The sequence below is a fragment of the Garra rufa genome, chromosome 21 (genome assembly GCF_049309525.1).
Source record: "Garra rufa chromosome 21, GarRuf1.0, whole genome shotgun sequence".
NCBI classification, from domain to species: Eukaryota; Metazoa; Chordata; class Actinopteri; order Cypriniformes; family Cyprinidae; genus Garra; species Garra rufa.
Genome location: NC_133381.1, coordinates 18,673,180 through 18,695,873, shown reverse-complemented (window position 1 = coordinate 18,695,873; position 22,694 = coordinate 18,673,180). Strand labels below are relative to the sequence as shown.

General features: G+C 34.9%; 2 protein-coding genes across 2 annotated transcripts in view; both read right to left on the bottom strand.

Moving 5' to 3' along the window:
• kif20ba (kinesin family member 20Ba) overlaps positions 1-14,267 on the bottom strand; it is a 35,649-nt gene extending 21,382 nt beyond the window's left edge. Inside the window, exons 1-19 of the mRNA XM_073827043.1 lie at positions 14,160-14,267; positions 13,970-14,059; positions 13,675-13,794; positions 12,793-12,931; positions 11,614-11,798; positions 11,480-11,531; positions 11,131-11,343; positions 10,491-10,602; positions 10,326-10,397; positions 10,094-10,240; positions 9,852-10,008; positions 8,906-9,160; positions 8,531-8,670; positions 8,294-8,423; positions 7,923-8,130; positions 7,424-7,473; positions 5,926-6,045; positions 2,958-3,105; positions 1,357-2,242 (exon numbers count right to left, since the gene is read on the bottom strand). Of these exons, the coding sequence (XP_073683144.1) occupies positions 1,357-2,242; positions 2,958-3,105; positions 5,926-6,045; positions 7,424-7,473; positions 7,923-8,130; positions 8,294-8,423; positions 8,531-8,670; positions 8,906-9,160; positions 9,852-10,008; positions 10,094-10,240; positions 10,326-10,397; positions 10,491-10,602; positions 11,131-11,343; positions 11,480-11,531; positions 11,614-11,798; positions 12,793-12,931; positions 13,675-13,794; positions 13,970-14,059; positions 14,160-14,267 (3,332 nt within the window). The remainder of the gene's footprint in view (positions 1-1,356; positions 2,243-2,957; positions 3,106-5,925; positions 6,046-7,423; positions 7,474-7,922; positions 8,131-8,293; positions 8,424-8,530; positions 8,671-8,905; positions 9,161-9,851; positions 10,009-10,093; positions 10,241-10,325; positions 10,398-10,490; positions 10,603-11,130; positions 11,344-11,479; positions 11,532-11,613; positions 11,799-12,792; positions 12,932-13,674; positions 13,795-13,969; positions 14,060-14,159) is intronic.
• Positions 14,268-16,508: 2,241 nt separating this feature from the next.
• Positions 16,509-22,450, bottom strand: ankrd1a (ankyrin repeat domain 1a (cardiac muscle)). Its single transcript, XM_073827341.1, has 9 exons — positions 22,297-22,450; positions 19,915-20,082; positions 19,697-19,822; positions 19,505-19,612; positions 18,926-19,024; positions 18,718-18,816; positions 18,409-18,507; positions 18,161-18,259; positions 16,509-17,260 (listed from the first exon to the last, which is right to left on the bottom strand). Exons 1-9 carry the CDS (start codon positions 22,321-22,323, stop codon positions 17,123-17,125), a joined length of 963 nt encoding a protein of 320 aa, XP_073683442.1. The 5' UTR covers positions 22,324-22,450; the 3' UTR covers positions 16,509-17,122.
• Between the last annotated feature and the right edge of the window lie 244 nt (positions 22,451-22,694).

Genomic DNA, 22,694 nt, shown 5'->3' with positions numbered 1-22,694 from the left:
TTTACATCTGAGTATCGCCAATATGGCCACGCATCCGGGTAACTGACCAAATCGTGACGTAAGAGAACTGTTTATCTTTACTTTTAGTCAGTTCTAAATTTGCCCTTTTCCAGTTAAGTTTGAGTACATGTTGTGTAAAATTAGCTTTCTATTTACTTCAGCAAATATAAGTTTCAATTGCCATTTCTGTTTGTATTACTGATTGTAGGTATATTTTGGCATTATAGCTTTCTAAATATTTGCAGAGCCAATGAAAATTCTATGCTGGACCACCACTAGCTAAAAGCTTTAAAAGACCAGACCATTAATCTGACAGAATACACACACTTATCTCAATTACAAATATACTTGTCTTTAAGTGCTTATTCAGTAAATAGACTACAGAAAGCCTTTCAGGCTGCTAAAATAAATCAATGTCTTTTTGTGTGGGATGATCATTAATCCAACAAAAGCAGCAATCTTGTGCAATATCTTTTACAAATAAAGCAAGAAACGCCATTTGAGGGAATAAGGAACAAAAATTCTTAAGCTGTTTGATGCTTTGCTGAAAACGTGTTCAAACAAATCATCAACACTTACAGAAAAGCTGCTAATACCTAACACCACTGAAGTCAGTTTCAAGGACACAAATCAAGGATTGTTTTACAAAGATTCAACATTAAACAGCAATTCACTTTTAAACAAGTGAACTGATTCATTTCCGCACTAGCAGCAGCACTAAGCAAAAATATAATATATAATATATTTTTGTATTTTAGAAATATTTTATATATTACACTACTGCTCTAAAGTTTGGGATTGGTAAGATTTTTTCTCTTATGCTCACCAAGGTTGCATTTAAAAACAATACAATTCTGAAATATTATTACAATCTTAAACTTTTCTATTTTAATATATTTTCAAATTTATGCCTGTAATAGCAAAGCTGAATTTTCACCAGCCATTACTCCAGTCTTCAGTGTCACATGATCCTTCAGAAATCATTCTAATATGCTGATTTGGTGCTCAAGATTTATTATTAATGTTGAAAACAGTTGTGCTACTTAATGTTTTTGTGGAAACAGTGAAACACTTTTTCAGGATTCTTTGATGAACACAATGTTGTGAAATAAAATTGAAATAGTCTTTAATGTCACTTTTGATCAATTTAACGGTTACTTAATAAAAGTATTCATTAACTTCAACCTTTGAAGGGCAATGTATATAAATACATGTGAAAAACAGAAATAATAATTAATGTGCTTGACATGTGTGACACTAATTCCACAAATATAAACTTAACTGCTTTTGTATGGTGGTTTAATGTGAGTTGTATTTTAGAAAACTTCATTATAATTCAGAAGAAAGATAACTGACCGGTTGATCTCTTCTTGTCTCTTCTGTAGCTCTGCATCTTTCTGAGCGATGGCCTCCTCTGCCACTGCCAGCAGCTCTCTCCTCCTCTCCGCCTCCCTCCTGCGCGCCTCCTGCACCGCTTGCGTCTCCTCCTCCTCCAGACGTTCCTGTGCTTCCTTCAGCTTCTTCTGCAGCACTAAGAGCTGAGCCTCCTTTGATGCTAGGGTGTTCTCCCTCTGTGCCAGCTCAGCCTCCTTTTCAGACATGATGTTTTTTTTGCTATGGGTCTCCATGTTTTTAGATTCAAGAGTGTTAGGGTTCATCAGCCCCACCTCCCTAAGACCCTCCGCTTTAGACAGATGTGCTGTGTTTCTCTCCTCCTTGTCTTTCTCAAGGCATCTGACCTTCTCCTCTAGTTCAGCTTTGACCCCAAGAAGGGTTGTCACCTCAGCCTGCAGGTCAGAGTTGACTTTTTTGAGATCAGCTAATGTGTTTCTGGAGGTTTCTGCTTCCCGTTTCAGTAGTGTTATTTCCCGTTCAAGAGTCAAGATGTGTTTGTTCTTCTCTCCCAGTTCGTTATCTTGCTTAGCAATTTGTGATTTGGCAGCAGCCAGTTCTTGATTTGTAGTGTTGCTATAATTGGACACAACTTCAGCTTCCATTGGTTTGGTTTCCAAAGAAGTCTGATAAACCTTCTCCTGTGAAACTCTTTCTTCCAGTTTAGACTTCAGATCCTGGATGCAAACCTTTAATGTGTGGCGTTCCTGCTCCAGATCTGTGATCTGCTTGTCTTTTTGTTTGGATTCAGAAAGGAAACACTCCAGCTGACCTTTGACCTCAAGAAGGGCGGAGCCTTGACATCCATTATCTGTAACATCTTCTTGGACTTTTGAGTCCTCCAGGGGACCTATAAAGAATGGAGAACTTTAGATATAAATATTTTCATATTGATGATGTGTCAGTATGACATGCAATAATAATATTTATGTGTTTGTTTAATATAAATTGTTTTAATTAAAACTGCTTCATTTAAATTAGTTTGGTAAAACCAGGCATTTCAAATTGATTGCTTCAGGACTGGCAACAGAGCCAGTAATTAATTTAATCTAAAATGCACTTGTCTTTACTTGCACATTGGGCATAAAATAATTTTCAACTTGATTTCATTCTGAAGATGAAAGAAGGGCATTTAAATGTGGAATCATGGAGCCTGATAGCCTCCTGTTCATACTCAGGAAGCACCTCGTGTGTGTCAGGGATGCTTGATACTATAATAATACTCTTTCTTATTGATATAAACATTAAGCATCCTTTTAACTGGCATTTCCCCCTTTTTATAAGTTACAGATCCTTTCATTTTGTGCAGTGTTCTCCATGTGTAAAATATAAATATACTTCTTTATTCAGTTGAGCTCATAAAAACAATACATGTCACAGAAGTACTTTAAGACACATGGATTATCATACACTTCTAAAACATATTTATCATCATTTTTTTACGCTTGAGAGCCTTTTTCGACCCTGAAGGTATCGTCTTCCTTTGACCCGATTTTCTCGGCCGGCCCCTCTGGTTGTGACAAAAGCTGGGAGGCACTTTTCAGCACCTGAAGCGGAGTCTGTACCTTTCTTGAGTGGGGGCTGTCCATCAAGCCCCTCCCCTTCCTGACGCCGCTTTCTGGTTTCAGTCCGGCTGTCTGGCCGCTGCTCTGAGCATGTACAATTACGTTTAAGATGGATGTTTTCCTTTTTGATGGAGTCAATTAGAGCTCTCTAGAAATCCGCAACAAAAGAAAAAAATAAAACACTGTAAATAAAAACATTGCGTAAGAACTGTAAAGGAACTGTTCACCCCAAAATGATAATTGTGTAATGTTGCTTGTTTTCTGAAAAAATAATAGATGAATTTGAACACAGATCTGTTCTACACAAACGTTCAGTGACAATGGGGAGGTTCCAAAGAGATTAATAGATTATTAAAGGAATCATCAGATGCAAAACTCACTTTTACATGTTGTTTGAACATAGATGTATGTTGGCAGTGTGTGTGCACAACCACCCTATAGTGATAAAAATCCACCCAGTGCTTTTTTTTTTTTAAATCCCCAAAAATAGTCACTTTCTCAGATCAGGCTATTTTAAGGGGACTTCACAAAGCCAAAGCTTTCCCAATCCGTTTTTTCCCCCCTTGTTCTCAAGAAATATCTGTGTACACACAAAACCACTGAAACTGACTGGAAATGATGTATTATACATGCCAGACCAGTATGTGGCACTGTAACAAGGTTCCTGCAGATATGAACAAGTGAAATTTAAGACTTTTTAAGACCTTTTTAATACCACCTTATATGAAATTTAAGACCTAAACCTGTAACGGAAATAGATATTATATTACATGCATACATGTAATATTTAATGTGTTTAATGTAAAAAGTAAACAATTTCATGGCTGTCATAAATTTAATTTATTACTACAATATACAGTGAACTTTTCATATCAGCAGATACTATTCCACACAAAATATCCCCATAAATGTAAAAAAAAAATCTGAAGCAATATTTTCATCAGTGCTCTATTAGCTTTTACATCTTAAATCTGCATATTTGATTTACCTTTAAGGCCTTTTTTTTACTTTTGAAATGTATGCATTACCTTTGAAATTTATTTTATGAATTTATCAATAAATTCTAAATGGCTGTTAGCAGTGAGATTACATAATTTACACTGCAAAATTAAAAGTGAGATTAATGTTTTAAATACATTTATTGATTTATGAATATATTAGAAATGTTGGGTGTGGAGGCATACTTTTAAACACACTAAACTACCAGCAGGTGGCGGTAAGTCACTTCATGAGCGAGTTATTTCAACTGATTCGAGCAAAACGCTGAATCATAGCAAAACGTTACTAGGAGAATGCTTCTGCTGCGATCCTTGTTTGGAACTATTTTCGTTGGTGAAACAGAACAAAACAGTGAAAATATTTTGTCTAATATTAAGTAACTACTTGACTAACTACGTTGAATGTATTAAAATAGGAATCTTTCATGCCTTTCGATGCTTTGCTAGTCACTTTTGCTGTTGTCACTTCAGTTTTAATCAGGCGGTTTGTTCGGTCGGGCAAGTAAAAAAAAAAAACATTTTAAAAGTATCTCGAAGGCTGGCGGTCAGCTAGCTCGACTTATATTATTATTATTGAGAACATTATATATAGAAAAAGGTAGTTTGACCTGTATTCTGCTACTGCGATTTTGTCTGAAGACGCAGTAACTTCCACAGAGGGAGAAAAAAAAAAATCTAGAGTTGTTATATATTCAGTTTTTTCAAGCTAAGTATCGCTAAACTTGCACTTCCCCATAGCTAAAAAGTTAAACGCATTTTACTTCTGCGGTACAATCCGAGAGAGACACGCGCTAATAACAGAAAGCTGATTGGCTATAGCATGTTGGTCTCATTGAAAAGTATATAAACTGTCAATTTGTTTAGAAAATGAAAGATCGTTTCACTAGATAAGACCCTACTTCCTCAGCTGGGATCGTTTAGAGCCCTTTGAAGCTGCATTTAAACTGCATTTTGAAAGTTCAAACTCACAGGCACCATAGAAGTCCACTATATAGAGAGAAATTCTGAAATGTTTTCCTCAAAAAAAAAAAAAAAAACAATTTCTTATCAACTGAAGAAAGAAAGACTTGAACATCTTGGATGACAAGGGAGTGAGTAAATTATCTGTAAATTTTTGTTCTGGAAGTGAACCTCTTCTTTAATAAAAATACAGTCGTCCATTGCTTGTTCATGTTGTTGTTGCTGTTACTTGATGCAGTGGTGTACATTGTTACATATACAGCCAAATGTGTTTCCTTGAGGGCATGCATTTAGATTCCCGGAAGAATGACATAGGATTGTCACCCAAAGGAAGTGAGGGGCGGGGCTCATTAGCATTTAAGGGGTCATGCATCAAAACAGCTCGCTGTGAACAGAGTTGTTTTTGACAAGGTAAAAAGGGTGTTGTTTTACACTACCATTGAGAAATTAACTAAAGTATGTAATAAATTTTTCATTAAGAACCTAAAGAATCATATCAACTTGTGGAAAATGTGCATCCGATGAACCCTTAAAAAATATGAGTTAATGACAGAATTTTCATTTTTCAACAATATTATTTTCAATAAAATACAGTTCCACTACTGTTCAAAAGTTTGATGTCAGCAATTTTACACATTCATAGAATTATTGACTTCATAATGCATTTATAATCTCAAAAGATTTGTCAAATACTGTTCTGTTGAACTTTATATTCAAAGAACGCATCACAGTTTCCACAAAACTAATGTTGCTAAAATGCTGTTTCTTGAGCACCAAATCAGCATATATCATGTGACACTGAAGTCAATAAAGATTATTTTAAAGTGTAATACTGTTTTACAATATTATTGTTTTCACTGGAGTGTTGATCAAATAAATGCAGCCTTTGAGCATAAGAGGCTTCTTTAAAAAAAAAAAAAAAAAAAAAAAAAAAAAGACGGCAAATGTTTGAACAGTAGTGTACAATTATTACGGACATTTAAAAATAATCTCTAGATGTTCACACTCACATCCTGAGCTGTGCTTTCTACATGTTGGTCGAGAGTTGCCTGGAGTTTGCAAACCATCTCATCCTTTTGTCTGCACATTTCACTCAGCTCAAATTCCCTTTGCCTGTGACTTTCCAGAGCCTATAATCAGAAGAACAAGCCACAACTTTACCTACATTTTTACAGTTTCTGAAGAAAAAAAGTGGAGCTTGTCTGTTCAGAAATGCTGTGAGTCTGGTCCTCATAATGTGCATTAAAATGCCAGAAGCCAGTGTTTCCCCTAGGTTTCCAGTGTTGGGGGGGGGGGGGGGTGTGCTTAGGGGGTTGGGTGCCGGTAGCCAACGTTACTTTTTTTTTCCGGTACTTTACCCTACTTTGTGAAATAACGAAAACATTATTATAGACTTATTCAGTGGAAAAATAAGTCCAAAACTCTCTATTTTAACATTTTGAACAATAGGGCTCTACCAACTTTTGCTTTTTTTTTTTTTTTTAATTCTTGTGTGTATTATTTTTTCTCATAATCAAATTAAAAGTATAAACATTTATTTATTTTTAATCAAATGAAAAATAAACCCTTTTAATTTTTGGCAAACAAACAGAGGTTTACAGTTAAAATCAATAAATAATAATAATTTAACATTTAAATAATAATTGTAGTATTTTTTCTACAATTAAGTGGTTAATCTTGTTATATTTTTTTTTTATCATATATATTGTTTCATGTCAATTATTTAAATAGGAATATATAAACAACTACATTATACTGTACAAAAGTAATACAAGACTAATGTTCTGTTACATGTTACTTTTATTTTGACAGGTTGCCTTGAAGTTTCTGTGTGTGTACAGCATGTTATGATGCTAGTTTTCTCAAATGAAACGGTAAAAGTGACACTCACAGCAGCTTTGGATATTGAGTTTATCTGTTCATGCGAGATGCAAATGCCCAAAATTAGCGGGAGCGTCACGTGTGCTTCAGTATGCGTGTAGTAAAAGCGCGTCTCCACCATGCATACATACAGAGGCAAACGGAGCATGCAGGATTCATATTGAAACGGTCTTTTTGCATTTCAGTTTTCACAGACACTAGTCCATATCGCGATTTGAATGAAGTAACAGACCAACTTTTGATTTATTAATCCAAAAATCGACGAATTTACGTGGCATTTCGCGCTATAGTAGATTCGGTTTTTATGAATGGAGTCCGCGATCCCGTCTGTGTTTTCGCAGATGAGACATTGTAAACACGCGATCATGTAAAGACAGAAATGACATGCCTTCGTGTAAATAAGATAAATAACACAAGGCAATTTAGTTTGTTTAATAAAAGAACAATGTATAGCCCTGTTCTATAGGAAAGATAACCTTAATGACTTCTATTGTGATCTGACGCTATATCAAAAATAAAATGAACTTGACATTCAAGGGGGGCGGGGGGTGCCGTTGGGGGGGCGGGGCGCCCCCCTAAGATAATGGTAGGGGAAACACTGGAAGCCATTTACAGAGGCCATTTTACCTTCTTCACCTCCTCCAGTTCATCTGATAGTCTGCTCTGAGTTTCCAGCTCTGTGAGGGAGTATGGGACTTAGTGTTAGATCAAGCGATTAGGAAGCCTGGTAAGGTTTACGTGGTTAATGTCCTACTGTAAAAGCATGCGTGTCTCATAATACAGGGTTCCCACACTTTCTGGCCAATACATTTCCATGACTTTTCCATGGAAATAATTTGGTCTCACAAAAAGCATTTTTGTTGTTGTAGAAATACTAATAAACTAAAAGGGAAAAAAACTAGAGATAGTAGAAAAATAAAAATTTTACTTAAAAAAAAAAAAAAAAAAATTATATATATATATTTTCCATGACAGTTTAATTGTATAATAATGATATTTGTAGGTTATAGCAAATAATAGCAAAAATATTTAACACTGAAGGGACAAGGGATGCACAAAAATATTTCTGTGGAAGTGTGCAAGGACAGGTTTTCTGTGGTTCTGCTTCTCTGCAATAATTTCTTACCCTGTGTTTTGAGTGACAGCTGATTCTGAGTTTCACTGAGCAGTTCTGAAAGCTCTGAGACCTTTTTCTCAAGGTCTAGCAACGTCACAGAGACTTTAGGGTCAGAAGTCACCAAGCAGGACTGGGCAGCCTGGGCATCATGTCTGATTCCAGCCAGGTCACTGCTCATAGAGTCAAGTATGCCGTCTAGAGAGACATGACTCTCTTCCTACACACACACACACACACACACACACACACACACACACACACACACACACACACACACTACAATTAAGCATTAATAAAAATAAAAATAAAAAAATAAAAACACATGATCGCCTCTCAAAAAAATTATATCATTATATTATATTATAGAAGCATTTCTGTACCTCTGATTTGGTCGCAGCTGAATCCATGCTGTCCTCCTCCACAGCTGTTTTTCCAACCAGGTTTTTAAGAATCTCCAGTCTCCGTTCACACCGTTCTTCAATTAATTCCCTCTCTCTGGTTATGCGCTCACTAGAATGGAAAAAATGATGCGGAAAGCAGTGTGGGTCATCATATAGCCTGACCTGTAATTTGCTTTAATTACACATAATTGAGCACGGGGGCTTGTGATCTGTGACCTGTAATCTTCCTGCATCTGGGAAATCAGCTCAGAGAACTCTTTTGTAACTTCATCTCGAACACGTGCCTCGATATTTAAGTGTTCGGCTTTCTCCTTCCTCAACTGCTGCTGAATCTCCTCTATAAACTGCAGCTGGGCCTATACATACAACCACACAACAGCCATATTGACGCAGAAACCTCAGCGTTATGCAAACACAACATGCAGCAACATTATAAAAATATAAATACATGCATCAATATTTGTGTCCCAAATGGATGAAAAACAAAGAAAACTTACAATATTAATATTATATTATAATAGTCTTGTGTGATTTGAACAAAAACAAAAATGACCCTAGATAAGATTTGCACTGTAAGGTGCCAGATCTCACCTCATAAATCCCCCTATCAAGCAGCACAGTCTCTTTCCCCTCTTCCTCAGCATCCAGAATGGTGTCCTCCATTACACTTTCCTCTTTATCCTCATCTGTGTCAGAATCTTCCTGGACATCCTCAAGGCTGGGGTCCCATCGTACCAGCGAGCTGCGCCGCATTTCCCGGCGATCAACATTGTTGATAATGAAGGACACCTCTCTGGCGCTCCTTTTCACCACCACTGGAATGCTCTTAGTGGTGAGAACCACCACCTGAAAAACAACAGAATGGTCCATAACTCAGCTACAAAAAGAAACATTTAGCATTATAGCAAAAAAAAAAAAAAAAAAAAAGAAAGAAACATTTCATCAGTTTGAGAAATCTTGACAAACATAATAAGAAAACAATTCAGTGCTCCAAAAATGTAAGATACAGACCCTAAATTTTTTTTTAATTCTGTCATCAATTACTTACCCTCATGTTGTGCCAAACACAGAACTTAATATATTAAGATAATAAAGATATTAAGATATCTGTTATTAAATTTGAGAGCTTTCTGACCCTGCTTTTTAATGACGCCCTTACTACCTTCCTAGGCCTTGAACGTGGTAGTTCTGTTGCTGGCTGTGCAGGGTCAGAAAGCTCTCGGATTTAATAAAAAATATCTTACATGTTTGAAACGACATGAGGGTGAATAATTAATTACAGAATTTTCCTTTTCATTTTCAGTGAACTATCCCTTTAAAATCCATAAACACAAAAATAACCCCATGAATCGAGAGGTTTCAACTTTTTGAAGCGTCAAAGTTTTGGTGGAATGTTTTTAAACAAAGGGACTCAGCTCTCATTAAAAATATCTCAGTTTACAATAAATATTCAAAGATGAATGGCATGAGAATGAGTAATTGATGACAATTTTCATTTCTGAGCAGTTTTACCCTTAAAGGAGCAGATGTTACTCACCTTTTGAGCTACAGCAGAGAACTTGAGCACGTTGAGTGTCTCATCATACATGGAGGCACACTGGTTAATGTTTACAATCATACAGGCTTTGCCCCGGCCGGTAAAATATCCTTGCAGATAGTGAGTGAGTTTACTCTCTCTGAACGGAACGTGCTGTCTGAAAGGACAAAATAAGAGCGTAAAAAAAAGAAAAAAAAAAAAAAAAAAAAAAAAAAAAAAAAAGGCCAAAAAGATTTGTATACCTGGCCTGCTGATTATTTCTGAGTGCATTGATGCATTTTCCAAGGCTGAGTAGAGAGGTGTTGATGTTTCCTGCCTCTTTCAGCCGTTCACCTTTATTTTGTGTTTTTGCACATCGCTCTGATCCAGCCAGATCACACAGTGCCAGCCTTGAACCAGAGTACATACTTTTAGAAACCACTCTGAAATATAACACAACCTGTAGAGAGCTCAAATCAGGATACAAAGACTTACTCGCTGACTGACTCCACTCTGGGTATTCCTACATCTTCCACCTTCAGGATCCGTACAGAGAAAATACTGTGGCTAAAAATCATGACGACATGAAGTCAGAATAACATATGCTCACTGCTTTAAAATCAATAAACAACTGGAAGTTACAGAATTTGTGTAGGGTACCTCCTGCTGGAGAGCAGGTTGAGTTTAGTGCTGGATATGCTTTGGTTCCTCTTGCCCAGTTTCATCACTTTTAATGCTTCATCAGCACTGCTCACCTGCACCCATCTCAGATCTAGAAAATTAACAAAATAAATGGTCCCAATCTGACATCAGCTTCCTTAAATCAACTGACTAAATCATCCTTAACACACAGAAATACCATTATCACAACTTTTTTTTGTCACTCTAGCACCAGCACCTGGACACTTTTAGCTATTACACATTATTCCAAGCAGAAAAAACCCAGAAGTCACTTTAGTAATTACAAATTACACATAATTGCTCTTTGGAAGGATTTAATGAACAAATATTGCGGTGTAATCTCACTCCTCTAGCTTGATCAGGGAATGCATGAACGAATAAAATACTTAATTGCAATATGGCACTTTTAAATAAATTCATGTCAAACGCATTCATGTCAAACGCATAAAAGAGAAATGTATGCGAAAAATTGCAGCCTTACAACAAGCATTATTATTTTTTCATTTATTTTTTTATCAGGGTTCAACTTTTGCTTCGATGAGCCATCAGAGCCATGGACCCATTTAATGACAGAATTCTTTTACAGAATTACAGAAATTACAGAAGCAGAAGTCTTTACCTTTGATGAACGAGTTTCCTTTGACATCCTGACAAAGACGGAGATTGGTTCTCCGTGAAGCATTGTTTGGCTGCTGTTCTAGCAAGTCGTGGATGTTCTCATTGTAGATCTCGCAAAATGAGACCCAAATAGAAAACTTGGTGTGTACATCCATATCCACAGCCAAACTCCTCTCATTTACTGCAGAGCTTGTATCACACAGAGTGGAAGCATCTAACAGGCAACCAGAAAGTTATGTGTCAGCTGAAAAACATTCTAAACAGACTGTGCAACCTTTGAAAGGTATAGAGAGTAAGTATACATATATATATATATATATATATATAAAAAAACAGTACATTCTCTTTACCTTCAAGATCAGACTTTGAGCTATGGCAAGATGTACTCTTCTGTGCATCAGTCTAAAGAAAAGACAAAAACTAAGGATTGAGTCAAATGCAAGCGAAAAAGAGAGGTTGTCCAACTTATTTTGACATACAGCACCTCTTTAAAAAGCTTGAGCAGGTTGCGTTTGCCAACTGCTTCTTCATTTTGCTGCTCTTTGGTAAGCCTGATGAAATCCCGGCACCTCTGGGGTTTTAGGCACATCTGGGTGAAGATCCGACCATCCAGACTACTGAAGATCATGTTGAGGGAACGAGGCAAGATGCCTTGATCAGAATCTGGACCTAATACATCAAAACACAATCAGTTTTTGGACAGTAAGATTTTTAATGCTTTATAAAGAAGTCTCTTCTGCTCACTAAGCCAGCATTTATTTGATCCAAACTCCAAAGTACAGCAAAAATTCAGAAAAGAACATCATTTATCTGAAATAGAAATCTTTTCCAACATTATAAATGGCTTTATCAACACTTGATCAATTTAAAGCATCCTTGCTAAATAAAAATATGAATTTCTATCATTTCTTCTTTGTTACAAAAATGTACTCAACTGAAGATAATAATAAATAATAATAATAAATGTTTCTTGAACAGCAAAACGGCATATTAGAATGATTTCTGAAGGATCATGTGACACTGAAGACTGGAGTAATGATGCTGAAAATGTAGCTTTGATCATAGAAATAAATTATATTTTAAAATATATTAACAAAAAATAGTTATAGTAGAAATATTTCAAAATGTTAGTGTATTTGCTCAGTGAGAAGAGACTTCTTAAAAAAAACACATTAAAAATCTTTTACAAAATCATTTTTTGACCTTGTAAGTATTAATCGAAATGTCATAACACATTCAAATCTGCCAACTGATAGATAAAACACATAGACAGAATGGATAGTCCATACTCTTCTTTTTATTTTTGATGCAGAACAAATGATCCGTTGTTACTTCTGCATTACCACAGCCACTATTTTACAAGGTTGGTCTGATCGAAACTGGCCTTAACTTACTGAACTTTTTAGCAATTCTGCCTTTATTGTGACAGATTCATTAGATTCACACTACTTAAAAGAAAAAAATATCACTGTAATCTAATCTTTCTTAAAATATAACTTTTTTGCCTCAGAAACAACTTTTGTTACTTGTACAAATTAAAGTAGTTAGTGGAGCATTAACACATTGACTTTTAAGCTCTATTAACAGCATTTGTGTCATTATGTCAATTACAACAGAAAAGAATTAGTCTATTAATAAACTAAGAAAAACTAAATATGCAAACCTAAAAACGTGAAGGTCTTCCCAGCATTGGTGACACCGTATGTAAACACCAGGGAATTTTGTCCTTCCAGCACATCCATCACAAGATCCTTCACTGTGCCATCAAACATTTCCTTCTGTGTAGTGTCCGGACCATAAACCTAAAAATACCACAATGTTAATATCACCTTTTGAATAAATTGTCATACAAGACCAAGCTATGAACATGACTCAAGACAGAGCACAACATTTGACCTCAAATTGTATTTCTAAAGAAAAAAAATTTATTCTTCTGGGTGGACAAATAGAGGGTTTGCACTTTCATCATGAGTTGTCAGTTAAAACAACAGCATGGATTGCACGGTTAATGCACTACCGAATACGTTGTTTTGATAATTTATACTGTCTAAACCACAAGAAAAAAACATGTGGAATCTGCTAAAGCATATAGAGAAGGACTTATTAAGCAGGGAAAGGCAATATTTTGACAAACTAAAGTTAATAGGTGGTAAAGATACGTACAAACAGTATTAATTAAGATATTAGCCCAATATTTCACCTATCTGACTGGAAATGATAAGAACAAACACGAATGTTGTCATGACTCTCGCCCTGGAAATCCTAGTTCAGTTTGAAAGTTTTTTAGCACTCTTCTCCTATATTTGTTATAACTTTCAGACATCTATAGTACTCCAAATGCTTTTCCCACCGATTAGTACAGCCCAAAACATGACAATAATAATCCGTTTTCAGCAGCAATAATCAGCAAATTATACAACTTTTGTTCGGTTCAGTGGCATTGTTTACGTTCAGTGCCGCCAATATGGCAAATTGATGACACTTCGTGAAAACAATTTATGATCAATCACCACAGACTGTGTGTGCTGATGATGTGTCTGCTTGCCTGAGAGAACCGGAAACGTTGAGCTGTAACTGGCACTGATTTATCACTGAGCCTGGCAGAAAGAGATGATTGTGGAGCTTTGAGGAGCACAGTCTCTGGAGGCTGAATGGCCACACAGTCCTGCAGAAACAGAGAGAATGCACATACTATTCATTTTATTTTGAGGCAATATTTGAAACAGGGGCATTTGCCTTTTAAAAAATATTTTTTCCCAACCCTATAAAACATTTCTACATGAGGGTCTGCAAATGAAAATATGTGCAGTATCCTTGAACAATGTATTCCTTATTTTCACCTGTGATTCTCCATTCTCAAACTCAGCTGCTGAAAATGGTCTTATCCTAAGATACACCTTCAAATGTTCCTTCTCCAGGTCAGACGGGTCCTTTAAAAGAAATATCAAGGCTCAGAAATGTCATAAATCACAAATGTAAAAACCACACAGTGTCCTGTAGTGTTTTTCATGAAGTCATCTGTCATCTTACCTGGAAATCTGAACATTCGCTGAACTCTGAGGACAGATTTCTTCTTAAATCTTCTACAACTAACATCGACGGTCTTGCCGGATCATCCTTTAGCCCTGATTCCATCATATTGCTCTAAAAAAAAAAAACATAAAAACATGAGAACACATAAAAGAGCAGGATGAAAAAACAGCCTCTGATATAGAGGGAATTACTGATGACAATGCTTTAACCACATCTGATTGTAATAATACAGTTCCTTTTTATTTTAGCATTTTGTCAGTTATATAATCGTATTTTCATTTTAACAGACAACTGCACAGTTTTTACAGATACCTTATGAATAAACCCTGGCAAAAGAAAATGACATTAAGACCCAGCCGAACTCACAATCTCAACCTCAACCATTCACAAATAAAAACACGACAGCAAACATACGCAATAAAACACGTGAATTTAGTTGACTTACAGGGCTGTCAAAGGATAAAGTGTGTGTTATATTGCTTTTAACTTCGCTGCTGTGTTTTGCTTGTGTTGCCTCATCTCCCAAACTGTCGCGCGTACTTATTTTCAAATCCCACCAATCGGATAAGCGAGAGCAACTGCAAAGGCTGCTGGGAGCGCGTGCTCGTGCACATCGTGCACGACGCTCTAAATGCGCAGACGATAGACTGCGCATTTCTTATTATGACCAGAGGTCTAGTTTCTAGTCTGTTGTCGATTTGTTATTTCTTTTCGTATGTTGTGTTTTTGTTTTGTAAGTTTAATTTGTGTCAATAATAACATCATGGGTCAAAGACGTTAAGATATCTACGTAAGAGAAATATATAAAAGTGATTGTATGTCCATAGAAAACACATTAAATGTAAGTAGTGTCTACTTTACTAAGTAAAGTTTTTGGAGAATAAAATGTAAAAAATTGGTTGAAATAATGTTACATTGTCATTCAATAAAAATTCAAACAACATGCTTATTCTGACTTGTACATATTAAAATATTTAAAGTAAATAAGAAAACATTAAAATTTAATTGTGTTCTGAATGAGTAAAAATTCTTAGTGACAAATTGGCAAAACGGGATAGTTGCAAATTTTAAAAATGTAGAATTACAACTAATTAGTATTTTGGGTGAAAGTAATTTGTCTTTTAATATGTCATAAATTGATTTTTGTTGGAAATATGCCTGAACAATACTATTATACTGAATGACATTTTAGTGGGTGTCTTCTGTAAATTAGGGGAAATGTATGATTTTTTTTTTTTTTTTTGCTCAGAAAAACAACAACAATTTAAAACAGAATTACACTTATTGTTTTTATGCTTAAACCCTTTTTCGTCTTTGACCCTCATACAAAAACAAATATTCCTACATTACACAAATGCAAAGTAATTACATTAGAAAGTAATTAAAGATAATAAGCATGCAAGAAGATAGAAATAAACCCTAATAGAATAAGAAAAAGAAGAGGCTGCACAAAACAGTAAGAAATAATGTCAATATTAATATTCTAGATATCTAAATCACCTTTATATTGATAGACGTTGAGGGCTAAATACAAATTCAATTTTTGTTTGGAGACATTACAGTGGCATTTACAGTTTGTATATATAGAGAAAGTAAAACTTCCCAAATAAACAAATGTAAGTTATGCTGTCCATATGTTTGTCATTAATATAAAAAAAATTAAATAAAAAATACACTACCAGTCATAAGTTTTTGAACAGTAAGATTTTTAATGTTTTTTTTAAGTCTCTTCTGCTCACCAAACCTGCATTTATTTGGTCCAAAGTACAGCAAAAACAGTAAAATTTTGAAATATTTTTACTATTTAAAATAACGGCTTTCTATTTGAATATATTTTAAAATGTAATTTATTTTAGCACAAAAAATATCTGATTTCAATGTTTCTTTGATGAATGGAAAATTGAGAAGAACAGCATTTATCTGAAATATAAATCTTTTGTGACATTATAAATGTCTTTATTCCCTTTTGATCAATTTAATTTAAAGCATCCTTGGTATAAAAGTGGTCATTTCTACAATTTCTTCTCTTCTTGTAAGTTTTGATATATTTACATTAGGAAATTTATAAAACATCTTCATGGAACATGATGTTTAATTAATATCCCAATGATTTTTCGGCATAAATGTATTTTTGACTATTGCTACAAACCCATGCTACTTAAGACTGGTTTTGTGGTCCAGGGTCACATATTAGAATGATTTCTGAAGAATCAAATAGAAAGCAGTTATTTTAAACAGTAAAAATATTTCACAATATTACTGCTTTTGCTATATTTTGAATTTTTTTTTTTTTTTGACTAGTAGTGTATGTCCAATGCAAAGAAAAGTCACATAAAACAGTCGGGAAACACTTGGTGACTCATACCAAAACACTTTATTCACATAAGATTAAAATAATTCACAAATACCTTGTACAGTTTTAAAATAAAACTTTACAAAGCACATTTAACAATGCACATTTCATTAGGGATGTCCATGTACCCAGTGCCAAAGTCTTTCACAAATCTAGTCCATAATTACAAAACAATTGCAATAATAATATCCATCATAATAAACATTCTCAGACCAGCATTCACATTCTGTTCCATTTCTGAACACTTATATTTCTGCCTCCAGTCTGTCTAGACATAATCCCAGTAGATCGAACTGCCATGGACATTTTTCAAATTCAGTCACAAGTTATGAAATTAAAATAATATTAAATAAATACCCAGAACAAGCAAACAAACACACAACCACTTACACGTTCATGTCTCCTGCCACTCACTGAAGATACGTTGCTCTCAAAATCAAGTGAGAAAACAATATTTACAGATAACCTCATCAATTTTTCAGACGCTCTATCGCCAGCAATTAGCGTCATCATTATGTAAATTGCAAAGTACTGTTCAATTTAACGTTTAACATGAAAGAAAGAAAAAGAAAGAAAGAAAGAAAGAAAAAGAAAGAAGGAAAGCATTTTATAACAATTCAGCATCAGGATGGATGTTGAACAGATGTACATCTGGATTTGGTGCTTCCTCTTCATTAAAGTTATTCAGGATGTTTTTCACACCTTTTTGCCATGAAAGCAGAGTCTCCATTGGTGTCTTCCCATCCTGTAAACAACAGATAATTTTAGGATATATCTAGTCAAATACACAAATTTAATTTACTAAGATTTACTAAGACTTCTAGGAAACACAGTATCAAATCAAATTATTTATATAGCACAAATAAAAACAAAAAAAAGTCATTTAGTTATAAAAGAATAAAGCATCATATTTTTTTGCATCTATTTGATATTGTTGAGAGTCAGTACAGAATCCTATAGTGCCTCAATCTGTCTCTAGAGGGCACCATTTCAACTTTACCGTCACACACTACCAGTCAAAAGTTTTTGAACAGTAAGATTTGTAAAGTCTCTTTTGCTCATCAAGCCTGCATTTATTTGATCCAAAGTACAGCAAAAACAGTACAATTTTGGAAATATTTTTACTATTTAAATCAACTGTTTTCTATTTGAATGTATTTTAATGTAACTTATTCCTGTGATTTCAAAACTGAATTTCTAGTGTCATTACTCCAGTCACATGATCCCTCAGAAATCATTCTAATATTCAGATTTGCTGCTCAAAAAACATGTATTATTATTATTATGTTGAAAACAGCTGAGTAGATTTTTTTCAGCATTTATCTGAAATAGAAAGCTTGTGTAACATTATAAATGTCTTTATCATCACTTTTGCTAAATAAAAGTATTAATTTCATGTCACACTGAAGACTGGAGAAATGATGCAGAAAATTAAGCATTGATCACAGGTATAAATTATATTTTAAAATATATTCAAATAGAAACAATTATTTTAAATAACAAAATGTTACTGCTTTTGCTGTACTTTGGATCAAATAAATGCAGGCTTGGTGAGCAGAAGACACATTAAAAATCCTACTGTTCAAAAACTTTTGACTGATAGTGTATAGGAAGAATTGTATGCATTCTAATTGAACTAACTTACATTGTTTTTGGCATTTAGACTGGCTCCATACATCATCAGCAGTTTTATCATTTTAAATCTGTTTATCCTCACTGCGTCGTGCATTGGTGTGTCTCCCTCCTACACAAACACAATGCATTGGCATTAGAGAAGAAAAACTGTTGCACACTGTGTTAATATCATAAATTTGCTATTTAAAATGACACAAAATTAGTCACAAAAATATTATTTTATTTACCATATATTTGAATAAAGTGCAGAATACTTACCCTGTCTTTAGCATTTACATCAGCTCCACAGTGAATGAGAAACTCAGCACATTCATAATGTCCTGTCCTAACTGCAACATGGAGAGGAGTGCTGCACAGCTGAAGATACACAACAAGAGTTTTGGTTAGTACATTTTGTGCTAAGAGTGCAAACTACAGAGGCACACTGGAAACTTTAAGAACAAGAAGGATAAAAATGCTTTATCATTTATTGTTTGCTACAAAAAGCATGAGAATGATTTGTGAATGTTATTATCACTGTCCAAAGATCCACCTGGTATCATACGCTTGCAGGGGTTTTCTATATACCTTGTCTCTGGAGTTGAATTTGGCTCCTTTATTGAGAAGCAGCTCCAGGGCAGGCAGGCTTCCACCTCTACAGGCCCAGTGCACAGCTGTGGCATCCAGCTATGAACATATGATAAAGAAATTGCATCTCAGAATTATAATCTGAAATAAATGTGGGATGATATTCTTGTAGCACTGGTGTAACAGTCACATCCACCATCTGTGCTACCTTGTCTTTTTGATCCATGGATGCTCCACTCTCCAGGAGCTTCTCTATGATCTCTATGTGACCTTGGGCACTGGCTTTATGCAGAGCTGAGCGCTTAAACTGAAAGAGAGAGAACAATTGAGAGTTAGTGTTGTTATTGCTAATGAAAACTATTCATTTTTAAGTTAATTGAAATGAAGAAGATACAACTAAATTTAAATGTTAGATGAAAAACCTAAAAAAATAAAACTCTAAATGTTGCCAACTGCAGTTACTGAAATAAAATAAGTTTAAGAACCAAAATAACTAAATCTAAATCCATAATAGTTAGAAAATAGTATATAAATAATACTAAAATAACACTGGTGAGAGTTTAAAGAGATAGTTCACCCAAAAATGTAATAATTTCATCATTTTCTCCCTGTAATGTTAGTCCACACCTTCTGTGGAACATAAAATAGTTTTGGTTACCATTGACTTCCATTGTAAGATGTGTTTTATTTTTATTTTTTGAGTGAACTATCCCTTTGATTCTGGGGGACTTCACAGCACAAGTGAAGGAAAGTGTGAGATGTCTGTTTTTTTGTGTTTTAAACTCACATGATCGCTAGCATTGGGGTCTCCACCATCTGATAAATATTTCTCAACAACAGGCATTTTATTCTCTGTGGCAGCCTTTAGGAACAAAGCCTGGTCCACGGTTTCAGGCTGAAAAAATGTTAGAATGTAATTACATCTCAAATCTTTATGATATAGCCATATTTGTAATGTGTTAGGAAATGAGCTCCTTACCAGGATATCAGCCTCTGGCTGTTTCTTTGGTATTTGAGTCTTCCTTTCCTTTCTCCTCTTCCTCAGCTGCAAAATGTTGAAGAGGTCTTCTACAGTTTCTAGTTTTAGCTGTCCTGATCGGTCAACCTAAGTAAAATCAAAAAACATTTTTATTTATTATGTTACTATATGAAGCTGTAGCAATAGTGTTCACTTATATTAAGTTGTATTATTCTTACATTGAGTTTGAGGTTCTCTTCACTTGGTTTGATGGTGTCACTCAGGTCCTGTTGTGTCTGAAGTCCATCCTGTTTCTCCTGAATGATGCTGGTTTCATATTCTCCTGCAGCGAACACCTCTGCACAAGCACTTTCTGCCACCTTTCCCTCGCCTCTCTTCCCGGTGACCTGTGATTGGACGTGACACTCATCAGTTTTGGATTTCATATACGAATGAATAAAAGTCAATAGAGCACCAGCAACTGTGGTCTAGTGTGACCACAGCTTTAACACACTCAGTGTCAAGGACTGAACAGCTTCCAGAAGAAAGAACAAGTGTGTAGTTTAAAGCAGATGTAGTTTAATTTAGTGATTGTGTGGGTGGGGTGCAGAGAGTGTTCAGCTGTTTTAAGAAGCTAAAAAAATAATTACACACATTTGTGTCGTTTCTGATGTTTAAAATAGGATGACAGGCCCCAGCAGTTGGGTTATTCTAGACACCCTGGATCCTTCTTAATCGCTGACAGATATTTAATAACATCACACTGCTCTATCCCCCTCTCACACTCATGCTTTTTTTCTCTTTAATGCATTTCTTTCTTTTTGTTATATTCCTTATTTCTTCTCTTTCTTTATAAGAATATGCAAAACATTTTATTTTAGTCGTATTTTTCTTTATCTCTTGTGGGCTTTCTTAATGTAACTTATCTCTTTGTTATGCACTGCTATTCTTTTTCGTATGTTTTTTATGTTTTACTTTTCTTTTTTTCAAAGATTTATTTTTGCCTTTATTGTGATAGGACAGATCAGAATTGACAGGAAGCAAAGTGGGAGAGAGATAGGGGGCTGGATCGGTCCTAGAGTCGGGATTTGAACACGGGACGCCCTGAGCGCAATGGCGCTATATGTCGGCATGGTGCCCACAAGGCTATCGGCGCCAACAATTCTTTTCATTGTAAACACCACAGTTGTAGTTAGGGGTCAACTGATTAGTGGCCTGGACGATTGTTGGTGTCGATATTAAGCATCTTTATGGTTATCGGTATTATCTGTATCAGTAGTATTTCCAAACCGATTAGCTGATAAAATCATTTAAAAGCATTTAAAGAAAGTTTTTGTCAGAGCCCTTGTAATTCTTAATTTTAAATCAATTTTCATTTTTACACCAGACATATATATATCGGTTATCGGTATACTTGATATGAAATAATCGGTATTGACATGAAAAACACATATCAGTCGGCCCCTAGTAACACAGTAAACAGTGTTATTTTAGTATTATTTATATACTATGTACTTTTAGTTATCGGTATCGGTAGTATTTCAAAACCGATTTGCTGATAAAATTATTTAAAAGCATTTTCCGAAAGTTTTTGTAGGAGCCCTTGTTATTCTTAATTTTGACATTAATTTTAATTTTTACACCAGACATATATATGGATTCAAAATAGTGGTTATTGGTCTACTTGATCTGTAATAATCGGTATCGCATTGGCCCTGAAAAACACATATCGGTCGACCCCTAGTTGTAGTATGTTTTAACAGTAAACAGTGTTATTTTAGTATTATTTATAGACTATGCACTTTCAGTTATCGGTATCGGTAGTATTTCAAAACTGATGTGCTGTCAAAAATAATTTAAAAGCATTTAAAGAAAGTTTTTGTCAGAGCCCTGTTAGTCTTAATTTTGACATTAATTTTCATTTTTACACCAGACATATCGGTTAAAATTATCGGTTTCTAGTCTACTTGATCTGTAATAATCAGCCCTGAAAAACAAATATCGGTCGACCCCTAATTGTAGTAGTATGCTGTAACAGTAAGCAGTGTTATTTTAGTATTATTTATATACTACATAGTTTTAGCTATTTATCTTCTTTTGTTATATTTATTATAGAATACAGTTTTAGTAATGTTAGTATTTTAATACATGTTTTTTAAGAATAATTTTTTTATTTCAACTGGTTCATTTTAGTTCACAATTTTTTCATTATATATCTTTATTTTTTTATAGCTAATAAGTTTTTGTCTTTCTAACAACAACATGTCAGCATAAACAGATTTGGGACAGTTGTGTTTCTTTCTATGCCTTACGGAAATTAAATATGGTTTTACTACAAAACAAAACCAAAAAACATGGTTACTATTAAACCATGGTGAGCACAAATTAACCATGGTTTAGCTACACTTACCATAGTTTAACCATGATATTTGTATACAAATGGTAATCAATACGCCAAAAAACACTACTACTACACTTTTACTATAATAGAACGCATTTGCATGGGATTTCTGCACGTTTATCTTGCAGAAAAGTTCTATAAATCTTGAAGTTAGTTGATTACATGTCAACATTCAGACAAGACTCCCAGAAAACACTGCATGCATCAGCACAAAACTTACCAGCTCTTCAACACGCAGCAGTCCCATGATGTCTGTGATCTGGAGTTTGTGTCTTCAGCTCTCGGTGCGCGTTTTGCTGTAAGGCTGTCAGTGGAGAGGGATGTAGTTCCCTCTGTGGTTAATTAGAGTCCCAAAGCGACCGGTGTTGCCTGCTCAGCTCCCTGATGATCTGTGCATCATCTCTCCATCACCTCTCTTATATATATACACGGTTCCCGAGTCTGGCGCGGACCATATAAAAAAAGTTAGATCATGTTCCTTACTTTCTCTCCCGCTCATTCACCGCCCACAAAATTCCAATAGCGCGAGACACCTTCATTCATCTTTCCCCAGCATCTACTGAATCTCGCGCAAGCGATGACTGCACGAGGCAGGAACGCGCGGCTTCCGTTCTGGAA